This window comes from Spermophilus citellus, assembly GCF_964194105.1.
Source record: "Spermophilus citellus genome assembly, chromosome: 2".
In the NCBI taxonomy this organism is placed as follows: Eukaryota; Metazoa; Chordata; class Mammalia; order Rodentia; family Sciuridae; genus Spermophilus; species Spermophilus citellus.
The window spans coordinates 211,034,315-211,051,334 of NC_138183.1; the positions used below are offsets into that span (position 1 = coordinate 211,034,315).

The following is a 17,020-nucleotide window of genomic DNA, read 5'->3' on the forward strand; positions in this document are numbered from 1 at the left end:
GCGCAGGAGTCAAGCATGAGTCTCTGACTCAGGCTACTGACCCAGTGTTGGGGCAGGATGGGGACGGGTATGATTTGGAGATGCCAGGTAGCTTCTGATTTGGTCCTTAACACAGCATCCTTTAGGCTGTGTAGACAGCAGAAATTGTTCATGGGGTCTGGGCAGGAGGATCCCTGCAAAGGCAGTAGATTCTCAGCCCCACAAGAACCGTCTCCATAGCTGAGTAGATTCCTGCTCTGATTCCGGCTGTCTAGTTCCAGGTCCTTCTTAGGAGATGCCCCTAGCCATCTGTGACAAGCTTACTTACCCATAGCATGCCGAACCAACTCATCTTCTACCACCACTCTAGAGTTTAGCATTTATCTTTAGGAACCTGTTGGAGTGACTCTGGCTTTCACGGTGTCTGTTGGGGTTGATGGTCCAGTGGGAGTTTCTGGTGACCTGATGGAAGCGGCTGGTGAGCAAAGGATTAGGGGGGGCCACCACCCTGGGCAGCTTAGATGAAAGCGCTACAGACCAGCAACAATCTCCACCAAGGGTTGTTCTCATGTCCGGTGGTAGGGACTGCAGCAGCAATACTAGACATCCCAACCAGTGTACAACCACTTTCCCATGAATTCACTGGGGGCTGGGGGGGGGAGGGGGGCCATGAAACAATACTAGTCACCATGGGATATATTCTAATATTCCATGGCTAGTGGTTCATTATGGGACTATCTCAGTTTTATGAGAATCTGCACATAGCACATAAAGTTGATCATGGGGCTCTGGTCTGAAGATATAAAGCCCATAGTCTACCTCTACCCATGGAATACCATCGACTTATTCTGTGGACACAGGGATCTCAAAGGATTGGATGACCCAGAGAAGAATGACAACAATGAGCTAAGAAGGAGTACCCGGGTGAGCACGAGGTTGACAGGAGAGGTTAGTCTGTGAAGGACTTCCCCAAGCCCAGGTCTGGCATGGGGGCTGCAGACTAGCTCAGACCCAGATGAGGAAGTTTCCCTTTGGTTCAGTTGGCCTCCCCCAGTGGTGATTGATCTCCTTCCCTGCCCATGTGCTCTCTGACCCACCCCCTCATCCTCATCCTGTTTAGGCTTCATCCCATAGCTAGGCCAGCCAGAGCAGTATTCCCAGGGCCCGCTTCTCTGCCCCTTTGCCCTCCCCCATACCCTCTCCCCTGGGATTTCTGTATGCACTTGAGAGGAACATGGCTATTGTCTTGGGCTGGGCCAGAGGGTGGACAGGGGTCTCAGAGGCTGAAACAGGGGCCTTGGGTGGGGAAAGTCTTCCAGCCAAGTCATGACTGTCCATAGAAAGCCCTGCCCCACCCCTCTTCTTCAGATTAGCTAGCCATTTCACCACAGGATCCACCATCAGGGCAAGGACAGTTCCTGGGGCTCTGGGGGAAGGTCTGGGCTGGCCTAGCTTTCAGCTCCACTATGGGCCCCAGCATGCTCAGCCTGAGGGGTGCCATCATGACACTACTTAACCCTTCCTCTGCATCCTTCCTGACACTCCATCTTTCAGGACTGGTATCCAAGCTTAGGAGCCGCACACGCACACCAGCCAGTCAAGGATCTCCATTTCACTCCAGGCAGGCCCAGATTCCTCTGTATGCCTAGACAATGGTGATATTATCCAAGTGCTGAGGACACACACACAGGAGCGTGGATGTGTGTATTCAGACTTACAAACCAGCTACTTCCAGGGACATAGCCCCCTTCCCATGCTGCAGCAGACCTGCACTCCTGTGGGAGGGATTCCCCTGAGTTCCACAGTCCTTCCCCAGCCTTGGCAGCCCTGCCCCTGGGAGACACTTCGCTCTGGCTTCAGGTTTGAGACCCCAAGAGTCTGGGGTTTGGATAGTTCTATAGCTAAGGAGATGTTTGGGTGCCCTCTGGAACCTAGATGCCTAGACCCTCCTGCCTTCCCCCTCCACCTCATCCCTCTTGCTGTGTTCCCATCTCCTTCCCAAGCACCTGGTGGTGTTGGTGCTGTCCTAATGTTCAGACCCCCCCCCCCCAACCAGGCTCTGAGACCCCGTTTCCACTCTGAGCCTCATCCCTCATCAGAACACACCTCCCTCCAGGCATGTGAGACCTGGATTATGTGCCACCAGTAGGATATGGCTCCTAGGGGAGTGTCCTGCCTCATCTCTGTGTCCTGGCCTCCCTTCCCATTTTCCTCTGTTTCTGCTTGGAACTGTGTGCCCAGATGGGTACGGGCTAGGGGTGAGTTTGTGAGAGAGTGAGGGAGAAGCCAGAGGCAAGGGAGGTAGTGGTGGTGGTGGGTAGAGACCAGACCCTCCAGGGATTTGGGCAGGTGAAATGCAACAAACTCCATCCAGGCCTTTCCAAGGGCAAGTAAATAGTTCCATAAAACCCAGGGTTCTCCAGTTTCACTTCTGAGACCTGTGGGACCAAGTGCAATATGTGGGCCCTGAGGGCATCCCACTCTCACCTTCCTGCCCAGGCTGGGCCCAGGACTGAAGCAAGTCCTCCTGGCTGGGCAGTTGCACCTTCCTTTCACCTCCACCTCTTGGCCACTCCTGAAACTTCAGTCTGTGTGTCTGTCCCAGGTTTGTTCTGACCGCCTCCTCTGAGCCATGGCTGATGGCCTCAGTGTTGGGAGTCTTGTCCTGGGGGATTGTCAAGGACCTGGTTGTCAACTTGACTGTGGGTCCTCATAGGGGGAGGCTAGACAGGCCCAGCCTGGGTCACTGGTGACCCAGAAGAAGCCGCCTCTTTCAGTAAAAGGGGCAGCCGGGGCCCAGACCACCTGTTCTGGGCAGCTTAGAGTACTCCCTTTGTTCTGCCATGTTCATTCACATGTGTCTTGTCCATCTCTGCTGCTGTGATGTGGGTTGATCCTTTGTGGTGCCGCGTTCAGGAATGCAGGGTCTCATCATAGGTGAACAGGAATGGCGAGGAAAGAGGGATGGTGGTATGTATGCAGGGCAGCAGTGAGGTCCTAGAGAAGCCCCTACCTCAGCTTACTGGGACCACTGAGGCCTCTGGGTCATTTTTGAGTGAGGGGTTCCTCCCCTGAGAGCAGAGTACAAAGTCCCCTATCTCTGATCCCTCCACCTGTCTCCTGGTGGGCTGCAGTGGCTGCCCAGGAAGTGGTGCTAGCCTCGGGGCAGGGAGGGTGATGGGATTGGGGGCAGAGTTGACCAGGCAGGATGTGGGGCTGAAAAGTCTGTGTGGGCCCAGCAGCAGAGTTGGCAGTGTGGACCCTGAATAGGGTCCTTGTTGTCCCCAGGTGGGCTAAGGGGGAAGCAGTGGAGAAGTGCGCTGACTCGAAAGGCCAGGCATGGGTGTTCTTTTCCATGTTGTTCACATTCTGTCTTTCTCTCTCTCCACTAATCATGTCTCCCTCTCTTCTCTTTCTCTCTCTCTCTCTCTCTCTCTCTCCTCGTTTTGTTGCATGACTTGTGCTGGTTTTCGTGAATGTCTTTCTCACAGACTGTCCCCATTTAGCCCGGGATGTTTTCCCCTGAATCCCTAGCTGGGCAGATCCCTTGGGGCATACCCAGGGAAATGCCCAGAAACCCCCACCCCACCCCAGCCCTGCGTGTGCCGCGGGCGCCCATGCTGGTGTTGAACAGTAAGTACGTCGTGGTGCCTGGAGATGGGCAGTAAAGGCAGCTTGCTGGCTGAGGGCCCCACCACACAGTTCTCCTTGCTCCAAAGTTTAAAAAAAAAATGACCCTCTTGCGGACGCTCATCTCAGCCCATTTCAAAGCCTGGAAACCATCTCTGAGACGCTGCCCATGTTGTCATTTCATCATTGCAGCCTGTGGGTCTAGTAGGGGCCCGGGGGCCCTGAGCCAGAGGAGGCAGGGCCCCCAGCCCTCTGGAAAGCTGGTGGGAACTGAGGCTTCTAGCTGCCATCTCATCCAAAGATGGACTGGGGCAGCGGGTGGGGAATCTTGGTTGAGTTTGAATCTGTGGTCCTTTTCACTGGTTCCCCAGATTTAGACAGTTGGGTCTTTCCTGTCACCCTACTGGAGTTGGAGAAGGAGGATGCCCCAGTTTCTGAGAGTATCCTGAACTGCAGACAAACCAGCAGCCACTCAGTCCTACTAGTTTCCTCCTCAAAGATCAAGGCTGAAAGAAAAAGCAGGCTCAAGAGTGTCCTGGGAATCCCCCCAAGGACCCCTGGTGGTTGCTCCTTGCCCCTGCCCCTTCAGGGAAAATGAGCCCCAACTTGGGCCCTTTAAAGTTGTGGGAGTCCTTGGGGCACGGGGACTTGTGGGCAGAGCTAGAGGAAAGTCTCTGACTGCACCATCTTAGTGGAGGTAGAGGCAGAGAGGGGCAGCTCTTCTGGACAAGAACTGCAGGCCGTGGTCACTTCCATTGATAGATCATGGCCAAGAAAGAGAACAAGCTCTCAGGCCCCTCCTAGAGGGAGCCGCTGCCTGGGAGAGCCTACTGGCCTTCCCCTGAAGGGAAACTCATGCAGGGTACTATGGTCCCAACTGCCACAGCCTCATTTACTTCCACTTCATACTGTTTCCTTCCCTTCTGCCCAGCACCCTCCTCTGCCCTGAGATCCCTGGGGAGGGAGACAAGGGCCAACCAGAGTGCAGGCCCTCTAGCGTGTCTGTGAGCACACGTGTGTGCCTGCAGACACGCCCCAGGGAGCTAGGCAGCCCCCAGCCCCAGTCACATGGTGTCAGAGTTTCCTTGGTAACTGGCCTTTCTGGTTCAGAGTAAATTGGGGAGTAAAGCCCCTGGGATTTGTCAAGAAACGCACTGTACGTGAAATGCTTTGCCATCTTGTATGAGAGACTTTTTTAAGTTCCAAAATTATGATGGGTTTTTTTTTTTGGATTTGCTTTAATGAATAAACCTGATTGGTCCATTTCTCTTTTGACTGACTGCCTCTTTGTAGTGACATGATGTGTACACGGGTGATGATCCCACCCACGTGTACGCCAAGTGTGTGCACGCGGGAAAGGATCACTCTGCGTGTAGTTACATGATGTGAACAGGATCATGGGAAAGTGTCAACTTGGGTGGAAATTGTCTCCGGCTTTCCCCCTCTTTAATCTTCTAGAGAATCTCCCCTAACATGGTTGTTCATGTTGGTTTCCTTCCACAAAAGGGCTTCCACCCTAGATGAAGTGTTTAAGTTGGCTGCACCCTGGCCAGAAAGTTTCTGCTTTGAGGGCTGACAGCATGGGACAGGCTTAGTCCCTAAAAGTGATGGGGCAAGGGCAAAGGCCACCTTGGCCAACCCAAGCTGCCACCACTCTGCTCCTAGAATTGGGAGAGACAGGGTTCCTTGCTCTGGCCACACATTGCCCCCAGCAAATGTGCTCCCTGACCTCCTCCCAGCTTCCTTCTCAGGTGACCACAGAGGCCAAGACTTGAATTTTCTCCACCCAAGTCCATCAGCCACTGTTGTCTTCAACACATCCATTTGCTCTGCTTTGCCGGGGACACTGACAGAGGAGACAGGAATGGGAGCCCCTCCCACATCCATGTCCCACCATCAAGCCTCATGCATACATCCCTGTTGTGCCTGTGCGAGCTGACCAGGCCTGCCAGAGCCTGTGGGCAATGATGCTGGCTTGGTGTGTGTGGGGAGCAGAGTGGACTGAGTGGTCAGTGTGGGTCTGCATGGGGACCAAGCAGATGGAGTGGTCAAATCGGATCTGAGTGCAGGGCAGAGTAAAATGTGTGACCAAGCCTAGTCTGCACAGGGGATGCGGAGTCAGAATGACCATATTGGGTCCTTATGGGGACAGAATAGAAGATGTACCCAGGCCTAGTCTGTACAGGGGACAGAGTGATCAGATTAGGTCCTTGTGGGGACAGAGTAACAGGTATGAGCAGGCCTAGTCTGTACAGAGGATGGGACATCAGAGCAACCAAATAGAGTCCATATGGAGTTGTGGGGGGTGGGTGGCGGAGAAATCAGAGTGTGTGTGTATGGGAGAACAGAATGAACCAAGTGATCAGATGGAATCCAAACAGAGGTGGAGTGGAGAAAATCAGGTGGGATCTGGATGGGGAGAAGTCTGACTGGTTGGCTGAGTGTCAATGGAAGGTAGTTGGGCTCTGGTCAGTGGCAGAAGGGGGTCTGGAAGTCTGCCTCTTTGGATTGGAGCATTTCTGCGTGTGTGTCTGTCTTCTCCCTGAGCTCTGTGTCTGGCCCTCTCCCCATGACCACATCCACACCATGCTGTCTCATTGGCCCTGCCTTGGGCCCTGGGCCTGGCCCCCAGCACTGCATGCGGGGCCCATCACCAATTCATCTTTTTGCAAACTTTGAGCAAACCCAGGAGCCCCCTCTCCCTTCCCAGCACGGTGGGCAGCCTGTGGGCTGCCTGAAGGAGCTGAGGCCTCCCCAAACCTTGCACCCTACTCCATGACCTGCCCACTTTTCCATCCTTAGGGATGGGCTTCCCTTTGTCAAATGCCCCTCCTCTGGCCTGTCCCCCCCCCCTCACTAAACAGTTTTAAGTGTCTCAATAGCTTCTGCTTATATGTTTGAAGATTCCAAACTGAATGGGGAGGTGGCGAAGGCCGCGCTGGCGAACGAAGACTGCCCCCACATAGACCAGGCCCTCACTCCCGATGAGGGCCTGCCCTTTACGCGCTCGGGCACCCGCGAGAGATACGGACCCTGCTTCCTCTTATCAACCGGGGAGTACGCGTGCCCACCTGGTGGAGGAATGAGAAAGGGTATGTAGAGGAAGCTGGAGCACTATGCATCCGCCGGGCCCGCCTCGCGCTCCTGCAGGTGGGTGGGCAGGGCGGCGGGCAAGGGACGCTGAGGGGCAGGCAGGCACAGTAAGGGGGGCAAGGATGGAGGGAGTCCCCCAGGGTTGGCCCCTGGAGGTCAGAGTCCCTTTCTCCCAAGTGAGATGTCAGGCTGGCAGAGAAAACCTGAGGCCCAGGCAGCTGTGGGTCAGTACTGAGCTAAGTAGTAGAAAGGGGATTGGCACAGGCTGGCTGACTGTGGGTGCACCTGAAGGCAGGGTGCACCCAGGGATGCAGGAGCAGCCTTGGCTTCACTAGGTTGGTTTGACAGGGGCAGGTCAGGTCCACAGGCAAAGTGATCTCTCTTCTCCCTTGATTGAGGAAGATGGTGAGAGGGGCCTGGCATAGCCAGGACCCTGTAAACTTATCTACCCAAGATCCATGTTATGGAAGAGGCATCCTTTAATAAGAATCCACAAGTCAGAAGGAGGGAAGGCATAAAGAGAGAGGTGGCTTCAGGGCTTGGGGATAAGGCCATTGTCCTTGCAGAGGTAAGGTGTATGCCAGTGGCAGATAGAGTATTACTAGTAGCAGATAGAAAACTTGCCAGGAGGAGGTGGGTAAGCAGGACTCTGTACAGCCCCTTCCATCGCCAGTGCCCGTTGGCCACTGCTGGTGTGCTCAGCGCCCCCTTGTGGTTGGCAAAGACTGAGACCAGTGGTAGCCTTTGCTCAAGTTCTCTGCACAGTCAGAACTTCAGGCTGACATGATGGAGACAGGCTTCTGTTAGAGCTTGAGCATGGGCTGGGGAGAGGACAGGTTGGGCTGCAGAGCACTCTAGGGCAAGGCTCCAGGCACGGCTGGGCTGGAAGGCAGGGCAGGCCTTTCTCTGTGCAGCAGGCTGGCTAGGCAGCTCTGCATGTCTTGGAGTGCCTCACATGCTCACAAGGGTGCATGCCAATGAAGGGTCAGTCAAGTAGTCAGATTTTTGAGGGTAATAGTTGGTGTAGCTTGTGGTCATTGTCAACTGCTTCAGTATTTGAAACCAGATTCGAGAAGAAAACAGATTTTGAAATCAAAGGCAGACCTAGAAGAGGAGAGGCAGTGTCCAGTGAGATGAGGGAAAGTCCTTTGGGTCACTAGTGCTTAGTTGTGCCACCTGATCTAGGCTGGTCCCTGCTTCTTTGCCCTGCCTGAGGTCCCTCGGACCTCAGTGCGGTGTACCACTCCCCGCATGGTGCTGCATGGTGGAGGGCTGCCATCCTTGGGGAGGCCCCATTCTTGGCACTGTCCATGGATGGGTCTGCTGCTCCCCTTTGCAACTGGCTTTTTACCAGGTGGAGTCTCTAGAATGTTTAGGAGCGGGGGCCACCCTGGAGAGTAATGGGGGAAACAGGGAGACCATTTCCAGTAAGTTCTCCTGGGCTGCCTGTCTCCTTCATCTTGAAAGTTGGCTCTGTTGATGTGACCTAAAAGAGCAGACAAGGGAGTCTCCTGCTATCTTTCCAGAAGCCCTGGGAATGTGGGACAGAAGCAGCCCCATCTCCCTGGAGCAACTGGGGAGCCCAACAGCAACCACTGTCCACAGGTGTTACCGTCTCCCAAGCCCACATGGCCTTAGGAGCCAGAGTCTTTGTGCCCTAGCCCTGTTCACCAGCCCCAGCTCTCATGGAATCATGACAGCCACCAAGGACTTGCTTTTCTCAGGCTGATTCAGAGCCATAAGCCCTGCAGATGTTTTCTGAGTCCAGGTGTTTGGACTCAGAGTAGGAGAAGAAATAGGGACTCCACCGGTTTCCTCAGGAGGGAGAGAAAGAGGCTGCTAGGCTGGCTCGCTGCATGGGAAACCAGCCAGCTGGAGAAGAACCTGCCTGCCTCTGCATGCGGCTGTTCTGTCTTTCCTCCTCCTTCCTTAAAAACTAAGTACCAAGCGGGATGGGAAAGCCGAGAAGAGAAGCTCAAGTGTTAATTGTATTCTTTACATACAGATCTTTGCAAAGAAAGCCCTGTCATTGCTAAGTATATGCCGACAGAGGCTGTGAGAGTGACTTGACCAGGCGGCTTGGCCGAGGACACTGGTGGCTATTAAGCATCTGGGTGGACCTGCAGCCCCTCCTCACCCTCGGACAGAGTAAATTCACGCCATGCAGGTTTGCCGGACGAGTCCGAGTGGCCCAGGCATTGTGCTAGGACGGACGTAGCTTTTCCTACGGCCAAATGGTAACTGACCGTAGAGGATTTCTTTTCCTTCTTTTCATTTTTTTAAATTTTATTTTATTTGGGGAGGGAGGGTGGAGGGGTTCCTTAGCATGACTTGCATGAAGTTAAACAGAAAACCCAGCAAACCAAACCCACCAACCTCCCTGCAACTGTATGATTACCCTCAACAACAATAACAAGAAGAAAAAGAAAAAGTCCTATACTTTCTTTCAGAGCTCTTTACTTTTACACACATTGTTGGAGCCAAATTGTAACAGCGTTCAGTAGAAACCTGTACATTTCTGGGAGTGGGGGACCGGGGAGGAAGGATAGAGATGGGGAACAAATTGCTTCCCCTTTTGTACACAAGATCGAGAGTAAAGGTTCCAAAAAGGGCAGTCGGTCAGTCATTGGTCATATTGACCTCACCTTCATAGTTCATCTCTCACACGGAAACTGAGAACTTTGCTCCAAATAGAATTGTGGAAACTCGCACTGCCGCCTTCTTCCCTCTCTGTTTGGCATGCTTGTGACCCAGCGGACGTCTCCCCAAGACCCCTGGCAGCGGCTAGTCTAGGTTGAATCTCTCGTCATATCGGTGTGTAGATCCAGTGTGACCAACTTTCATAATAAATTGTTCATAGTAAATAATCAGCACCGTATGGATTTTCCAAGTGTTATTTTAAAACCAGGATGTAGAGCACCAAAAGTTCAGGACCACAGGAGGGGCAACCTCCTCCACCTTTACCAAGGCACAACCTGGCGATGTATGCAATTTAGTACTTCAGAGTAAAAAACTGCATGCCCAATGTTATGCAAAGCGATTCGAGCATGAAATAAATTTTGTATCATGGTTTCTGTATAGTCTAAAGCAGATTTGTTTTCCTGAAGCAATTGGAGGTTTGCAGAGACACGCTTCTGCATCTCGAATAAATATAGTATTTTCCCAACAGAAACAGAGGACAGTAGCTTGGCTTTGGTCTGATTCTAAAATTAGTGGGGTGGGGGGAGAAGGATGATATTTTTGAAAAACACATGCTTGAGTTGAAAAAAAAAATGCAACATCTCGAGCTTTCACTGCAGCTCACAACATTTCCTGGAAAGAGAGCAACGATGCTTTAGCTCAACAAACTCCCCTCCCCGGGCCCTGGACCCGGAAATAAAAAGCTGACTTCTGAGATGAAGCATGGATTCGGGTTTTTATTGCCTTCAGGCAGTGTCGCGATTCTCTTCCATGGCTGGGCTGGGATAAGCCTGGGCCCTGACTATGCCAATCTCAAGGACCCACCTTGAAGTGCTGTGGTCTGCTCGCTGGGGGAAAGCTAAGCCCTAGGAGGAAGTTGCCCCATGCGGGGGGACTGGGCAGGGTGGCCCCTTGCACTACACATCCTTTTGGGGCAAGGGACAGTTCCCAGAGGCACAGAGTGTATGAAGATCTGACAAAAAACCAGCACATCCTCTAGGGAGTTACCTGTCATGGAGATTTCTCCCTGAATCATGCTATGTTGATGCATCCTTGAATCTGGCCATGTCAGTGCACATCCTGCTCCCGCAATCCATGCAGACCTTGGTCACCTCCCTCTTAGGGCCATTGTTGTATCTGATGAAGCCAGAGACAGAGATCTGACTGTCACGTCTGGGTGCCCTAGCTAAATGTATCCTTGCAGGGCCTGGTCAGGTGACCCACTTCATTGAATACCCTTTCTCCCAATCTGAGGGCATCTTGGAAGGAGTGCAGTCACCTCCCAGGGATCTTGATTTGCTTCGGTTGTTCACTTGATTTCGGTGTGGGGCAGAGTGGCAGATCCAACACTTTTTCCTATTCATTAGAGACTTGATGAATGCGGGTGGAAAGCTCCTGAAGGTCAGGGCAGTCAACCTCTGAGCATTTTTTGAGAGAAGGAAATGAGGCCCAGAGAGGAAAGTGATCTTTCCAGGGCTCCTAATAAGTGAGTGTCAGTATTCCCGATTTCAGTTCCTTGGACACCTCCCAGCATGACCTGAATCAATGATCTGAAGAGTGGGTGGGAGGCAGAGGAGGGTGCTCAATTTTCATCTAACAGTTTCTTATCTCCTCAAAGTATTTTCTAAACTTCCTGATGCCCTGTGAAGTCTAAGAACAGAGTGTATGGGGAGGGTGGAGCCTCTGCCCGGGGGTTAGGTGGCTAAGGGGCCATGACAAGAAAATGTTTATGCTCCCCAAGGATCTGCCATCAAAGAAGAGCCTCTGGTGAACACCAAGCCATTGGGAATATGGGTTTCCAGGGACACAGTAGCTCCTGGAGAAAGGAGATTAATATACACTGCATATCTACATGGTGGGGGGACATCTTAGAAATGTTGTCTAATGATAGCTCAAAATAGTCCCATTTTAGAGACAAGAGAAAAAGGTACAAAGAAATAAAGTAACTGGCCCAAGCCATATGGCCAATGAATGATGAAGTCAAGATTTTAACACAAGTTATCTGACCCCAGAGCTTAGGTTAATCTGACTCAAGATAATAGAGGCTTCCTGGGGATGACCCTGAGAGGTGCAACTGATAGGAACACTAGAGTTGCTGGTCCTAAATCTCAGGCCCTCAGGACTTGGCTTCCTGACCTTCTTCATGGAGCACCATGGGTATGACAAGCAGGGGTCACTTCACATCCTGCCTTTTCTCCCACACACAGAGGGACAACTTTACTCTTTCTTAAACATCTCACTGCCCTAACAATGAAGTTTAAGCTCCCTTGATTAGTTTTTATAGAGGCTACCAGCCTCCCCAATCTCTGCTCCTCATGCCCACCTCCCTTTGTGTGCTCCAGTCACTCTGAAAGTCTGAATTTATAGCAGTTACCCATATGTGCCTGAGGGCTTGGAACCCTCTCTTTGTAACATCCCCACCACGTCCCCACTAACTTTGAATGCTAACTCTCAACTTCCATCCATCACTAAGTCATTTCACTCAGAAGTGCAGAAGGGCTTGGAGTGGTGGGAGGGCTTTATTCTGAGCAACAGGCCTGGATTCACAAGCACCATTTCATCTAAGGTTGGTCTGATGGCTCTCACAACCAACCAGGGCCAAGGGTGGGGGGGGGTTCAAGGGAAGATGGGGTGCCTGTGATCAGGAAGGAAGAGTGAGTGTGGTAGATAGGGATGGACACATCCCACCAATATCCAGTACATGCTGGACCTTCAACAATCACCCCAGGGGTCAGGCCAAAGACCTGTGAGCACACAATGGGTGGGGCGGGGGCTTGTTCAGCTCTTGAACTAATTTACTTAGTTGATCAGAAAAAAAGTAATTTTAAAAATGAATGGGCATTTTCTCAAGCTAGCTCATTAGTTAACCAGGTGATATATATTAACCTTAATTGACTGTCAAATGGCTATGATTCCACAGCATAGTTCATTTATTAGTGGGATAAAACAGAAGATGGGTAAGGATGAAGGTATTGCAAAGGCCACTCATTTACACCCCCTCCCCCAACCTCAGGGTGACCTTAACGGTACACTAATGAGTTCGTTCATTTATTGGGCATTTATTGGGCACTTCTGTACTAGGACCAACACTTAGTGAAGGTGCTTTAGAATTGACTAAGACCTGGTCCTCTGTTTTCAAAGAGCTCATGGTCTAACAGAAATGGGGGAGTAGACATTTACAAAGTCTGAGAATGACCAATAGAAATTAGAGGGTCCAGAAAAAAATCTAGGAGACACTTGTTGACACTTCCTTACTCATTGTGTAACAAGAACCTTCAGACTCATCAAAACCAATAAGTGAAGTGATTTGGAGAGAGCCTTTCTGTTGATGCTGCTGTTAGGAGGGGTAAAAGGAAGACTCTAAAGTGACTGGGTGGCCTATGGTGTCTTTTGGTGCCAAAAGCCAATCATTCTGCTTATGGACTATCTGGTGCCCTGCCTGCTTCAAGAAGGATTTGTCTCAGTTCTAAGAGTCTGAGGTTCTAGATCAACAGGCTTAAGGCTGATATACCACCTGATCCTGTTTCAGCCTAAGAAGGAGCCTGAGGCACTTCTTTTTGATGTTCATAAGGAGGATTTGGTAGACACATTAGGATTCAGCAACAGATGACTTCAGATTTTGGTTTCTTCCAGCAGGTACTCAAAAAGTAGGAGGGAGCCCTGCACTGTAACCATATGAGAGAGCTTAAATTATTCCTTGCTAATGGAAACTCTGACTAGCAAATACGGGCCTCAGTACTATTCCAGGTGTGATTGATTTTCAGCCTGTTTGATGCAGACCATTCAGCCTACAGGCCGGGAGCAGTTGTCAGTAACCTTGGCTTGTTGCAGTTTCATCTCTGGACCATTCAATTTTCCATTTCTGTGAACTCGGTCACCTTGGCAAATCCAATTCAGTGTGTAGACAGGGTATATTGACCTCTGTTGGCTGTGGGAGATGAAGATAAGGACTTTGCCATGTTTCTAGGATGCAGGACTGGGAGTAGGACCCCATGAATTGGTGCTTAAGGTCAGCCTATTGGTGCTCCAGGTTCAGACCTGTAGGAGCTCAGGATTGTCCTCCTCTATACTCTCAGGAGTTGAACTCACTTCTGGCCCCAAGGCTGCTCTCTGCCCCACTCTTGTCTGGCTCAAGACCTTGGATGAGGTCACTTCCCAGTAAGGACCCTGGATCAGGAGTGAAGTGTATGGCCTTGAGATGGTCCTGACCCCTCTGTAGGCCTCCATTTTCCTACAACAATGAAAATGTTGGATAAGATGAATAGTTTTTAAACTTTCTCAAGGACCCCATCATCTAAAGAAATCTTATGTGATGCTAAATACATTATATATAGGTAGAACTAAAGCTTCTTTGAAAAAAGTGGAGGTGGGTAATCCAGTCCTTTGTCTACTTGGCCTCCTTTACTTGTAGTCCATAAAGGAGCCACTGAATTCTCAGAAGACTCAATGGGGCTCTTAAGAATGCAATTTGAAGGTTCATTAGACTAGATGGTGATTAAGGGTCCTCCAGCTTTGATGTCTTAGGATTCTTAACTTCTTAAAGTCACTGGACCTTAGTCATCACAGACCCCAGGTCTGAAACTATCCACGTTAGCCATTACAATCACCCAGGTTGGCTCCAGAGTCCTGCCTGGCTTAGATGATGATGAAACTTCTGAGGATTTCATTGGTTTGAGATTAGTTTTCCCAGGGACCTCCTCTTCTGGGTCTTTCCAAGAGTCATGTCCTTTTATCTACTTACTCATTCCATGACCCCATACCCCAGCCCTCTCTCCCTTGGCCCTAGCTAGCAAGATGAAAGCACCTTCCTTTCAAAGTGTCCAGGTGAAACACCTCAGTATTCTTGAATGGACAAACTGCAAGCTCTGTCCCTTAGAGTGAAACCCCAGCATGGGGTTTGTGGCTGCTTCTGCATGACCAAGGAACCCTCTGTCTAGCTGAATCAAACACTGCTGGACCAAAACAGTCATGGCACTAGTGTGGGGTTTTCTGGCTCTACTAGGCAGGGAGAGGCTGGAACCTTCTGCTGGAATTTTAGATTTTCATGTCCTTTTGTGGGGACCCATCCTTCACTGAATAAAAGGGATGTGTTCTCCTTAAAAGCCTAGATACCGGGAAAACAGCCTCTGCTGTTCTGGTTTGTGGTCAGCTCAATCAGCTGTGCCTCCAAGTCCTTCTCAGGTCAATCCCATAACCCAACAAAGTCAGTCTCCAGAAAAACTTTTGGAGAAAAAAAGCCACTTTATTAGGTTGTCTATCACAGCCCTTCACTCCTGGGATTGTCAGAATGGCTTTGGGCTGAAGTTTCTGATTGTCTTTCATTCCAGTTTCTCCTTTTGTCCATGCCTTCCTGAGATTTGGTGTCCTCCGTGGCATCCAGGGGAGAGCAGGTGACCCTGGGATCTTGGCCCAGTACAAGATATGCTGGCAGCTGACAGAGGGCCAGGGAGTGGCCAGCGCCACATCCCACAAGGAGTCCTGATGCTGACTGCAGAAGCTGCACAGGCTTCGGGGCCCAGACGTTGGCTTCGGTGCCATCCCCACACATGCCATGCTCGTTCCAGCCCCAGGAGTGACACACCCCACCTGTGAAGAAGAGATAAGACTGCTGTGGAAGTGGGTTTGTATAACAGGGCTGAACACTCACCCAAAGGCGAAAGCGTCATCATAAACCCCAGTTCACACATGTAAAAGCCAAGGCTCAATGACCCTTGATGGCATGCTCACTGCCCCTGCCTCACCACTGCTCCCCTCTGTGCCCCAGATCTGCTCTTATTCCCTGTAAGGCCTTCCTATCGTTCAATGTCCTCACTTTTGAAGGTTCCAAACTTCCTCATTCTTTTGACTCCAATCTAAATGTCATTCAAATGCTAGGTTCACCATCTACCTGTTCCATATTGGATTTTTGCTACTGTCTTTGTCCTTTTTCCTCACGAGGACCCTGTGCTCTAAAGATGCACATGCCACACTTGTGCATATCCATGGGGTGATGTGTTTACTGTCCCTTCCTCACCAGCTCCACATTCTGTGGTGAGGCAAAGAGCGTGTGTTTTGCTCACTGTTGGGTCACTAGCATGGTGCCTGGTGCTCAGGAAGGGTTTGTTGGGTAGGGCCATGAACAAACTCAGACTTGCACAACCACAAAGTGGCCACACCAGCAACAGTCCAGGTCACTTGATGATCCAGGATGCTCCATCCTATCAGATCCCTCTCCTAGGAGCTAAGCACCTTCAGGTGGTTATTTTAACTTTTCTATGGTTGTTTTAACTTTTTCTCCTGGATATAAAAATAAAACATCTTCATGGAATGAAAAACGAGAAATGGAAGAGGACTGCAGAATCTCATCCCTCACCATGAATATCTGGTATCTCTCTTTTAAACCTTTAATTTGTGAAATTTTTAAATATTTGTGTATATTTTTTATACTGCTTGTATCCCTTAACATTATACCATAAACATTTCTCCATGGACTTGTACATTATTAAAAAAGTAAATTAAAAACTAATTTGCTTGAAATTTTGAAATGATTTAGTATGCAGAAAAGTATATATCCTAAACTTAGAACATGGGTTAACATTTTGCCATATCTGTTTCAATCCTTCCCTTAAAGAAAATAAAGTTTAAGTCCCACTTCCCATTTTTGCCCCTCCACCCAGCTCTCCTTCACAGAAGTAACCACTGTTTTGAAGGTGGTGTACATTATTTGTACTCTTGTACATTTTTCAATACATGTGTCCTTAACTACTATGTAATATTTTGTCTTAAAGATCTCCAAAAATAGTATCCAAATATGTATCTTTTGTGTGACTTGCTCTTTATCCTCAGCGTTGTTTTAGAAATTTATCTGAGCTGATAGGAACAGATCTAGCTCATTCAGTTTAACCATGCATAGTAGCTCATGTAAAATCCTATTCTAAAAATTCACTTCCCTCGAAATGATAGTTCTTTAATAATGATCACTGTTGCTACTTTGTAATATATCATATAAAAATGTTACATGACAATAATACTAACATGCTTGCTATTATAAACAGTAATTCAATGAACTTTGAACAACAATACTTCAATGAAAAATTTTTAACATGTCTATTGGTAGAAATTGACATTTGTGCCAGGTGATCCCTAGAACCGTCCATGAGTCACAGAGACTCATATGTTTTAAATTTAAGATGGTCAAATAGCTCTTCAAAGTCATTTGTACTCCCATCAGCAATAAATATGAATTTGTTTCTTTGTATCTTTGCCTTTAGACTCTTGCTATTCTGATAAGTATATCTGATTGGCGTGCATTTCCTGCTAGTGAGATGGAGCACTGTTTCATGTTTCTTTGCCATGCCTTCTACAGATTACCTATTTACATCCTTTGCTTGTTTTGTTCTTTGGTTGTTTGCCTTTTTCTTATTGATTCTTTCTTTTGTTTATATAAATCCTCCTTCTGTTGTTATGTGCACTGCAAGTACTACAGTATGTCTCTTCACTTTGTTTATGGTGCTTTTGTTATACAGATTTATTTATAATGGCTGCCTAATTGCCCATTATGAAGATTAAACAATTTACTTATCTCCTATTATCAGATACTTAGGTTGCTTCTAATTTTTCATTATTTTGTATAGAATTGCTATAAACATCTTTATGCATG

General features: G+C 49.5%; 2 protein-coding genes across 7 annotated transcripts in view; one reads left to right on the forward strand and one right to left on the reverse strand.

The window, feature by feature from the left end:
• The window catches only part of KCNC1 (potassium voltage-gated channel subfamily C member 1), a 41,907-nt gene extending 32,133 nt beyond the window's left edge, over nt 1–9,774 (forward strand). The window contains exons 3-4 of the mRNA XM_081282258.1: nt 6,513–6,701; nt 8,708–9,774. Of these exons, the coding sequence (XP_081138384.1) occupies nt 6,513–6,701; nt 8,708–8,772 (254 nt within the window). The 3' untranslated portion in view covers nt 8,773–9,774. The remainder of the gene's footprint in view (nt 1–6,512; nt 6,702–8,707) is intronic.
• Nucleotides 8,958–17,020, reverse strand: part of SERGEF (secretion regulating guanine nucleotide exchange factor) — a 251,564-nt gene continuing 243,501 nt past the window's right edge. For all 6 annotated transcript variants that reach the window (XM_081282263.1, XM_081282262.1, XM_081282264.1 and 3 more), the window contains one exon: nt 8,958–14,967. In XM_081282263.1, the coding sequence (XP_081138389.1) occupies nt 14,639–14,967 (329 nt within the window). In that variant the 3' untranslated portion in view covers nt 8,958–14,638. The remainder of the gene's footprint in view (nt 14,968–17,020) is intronic.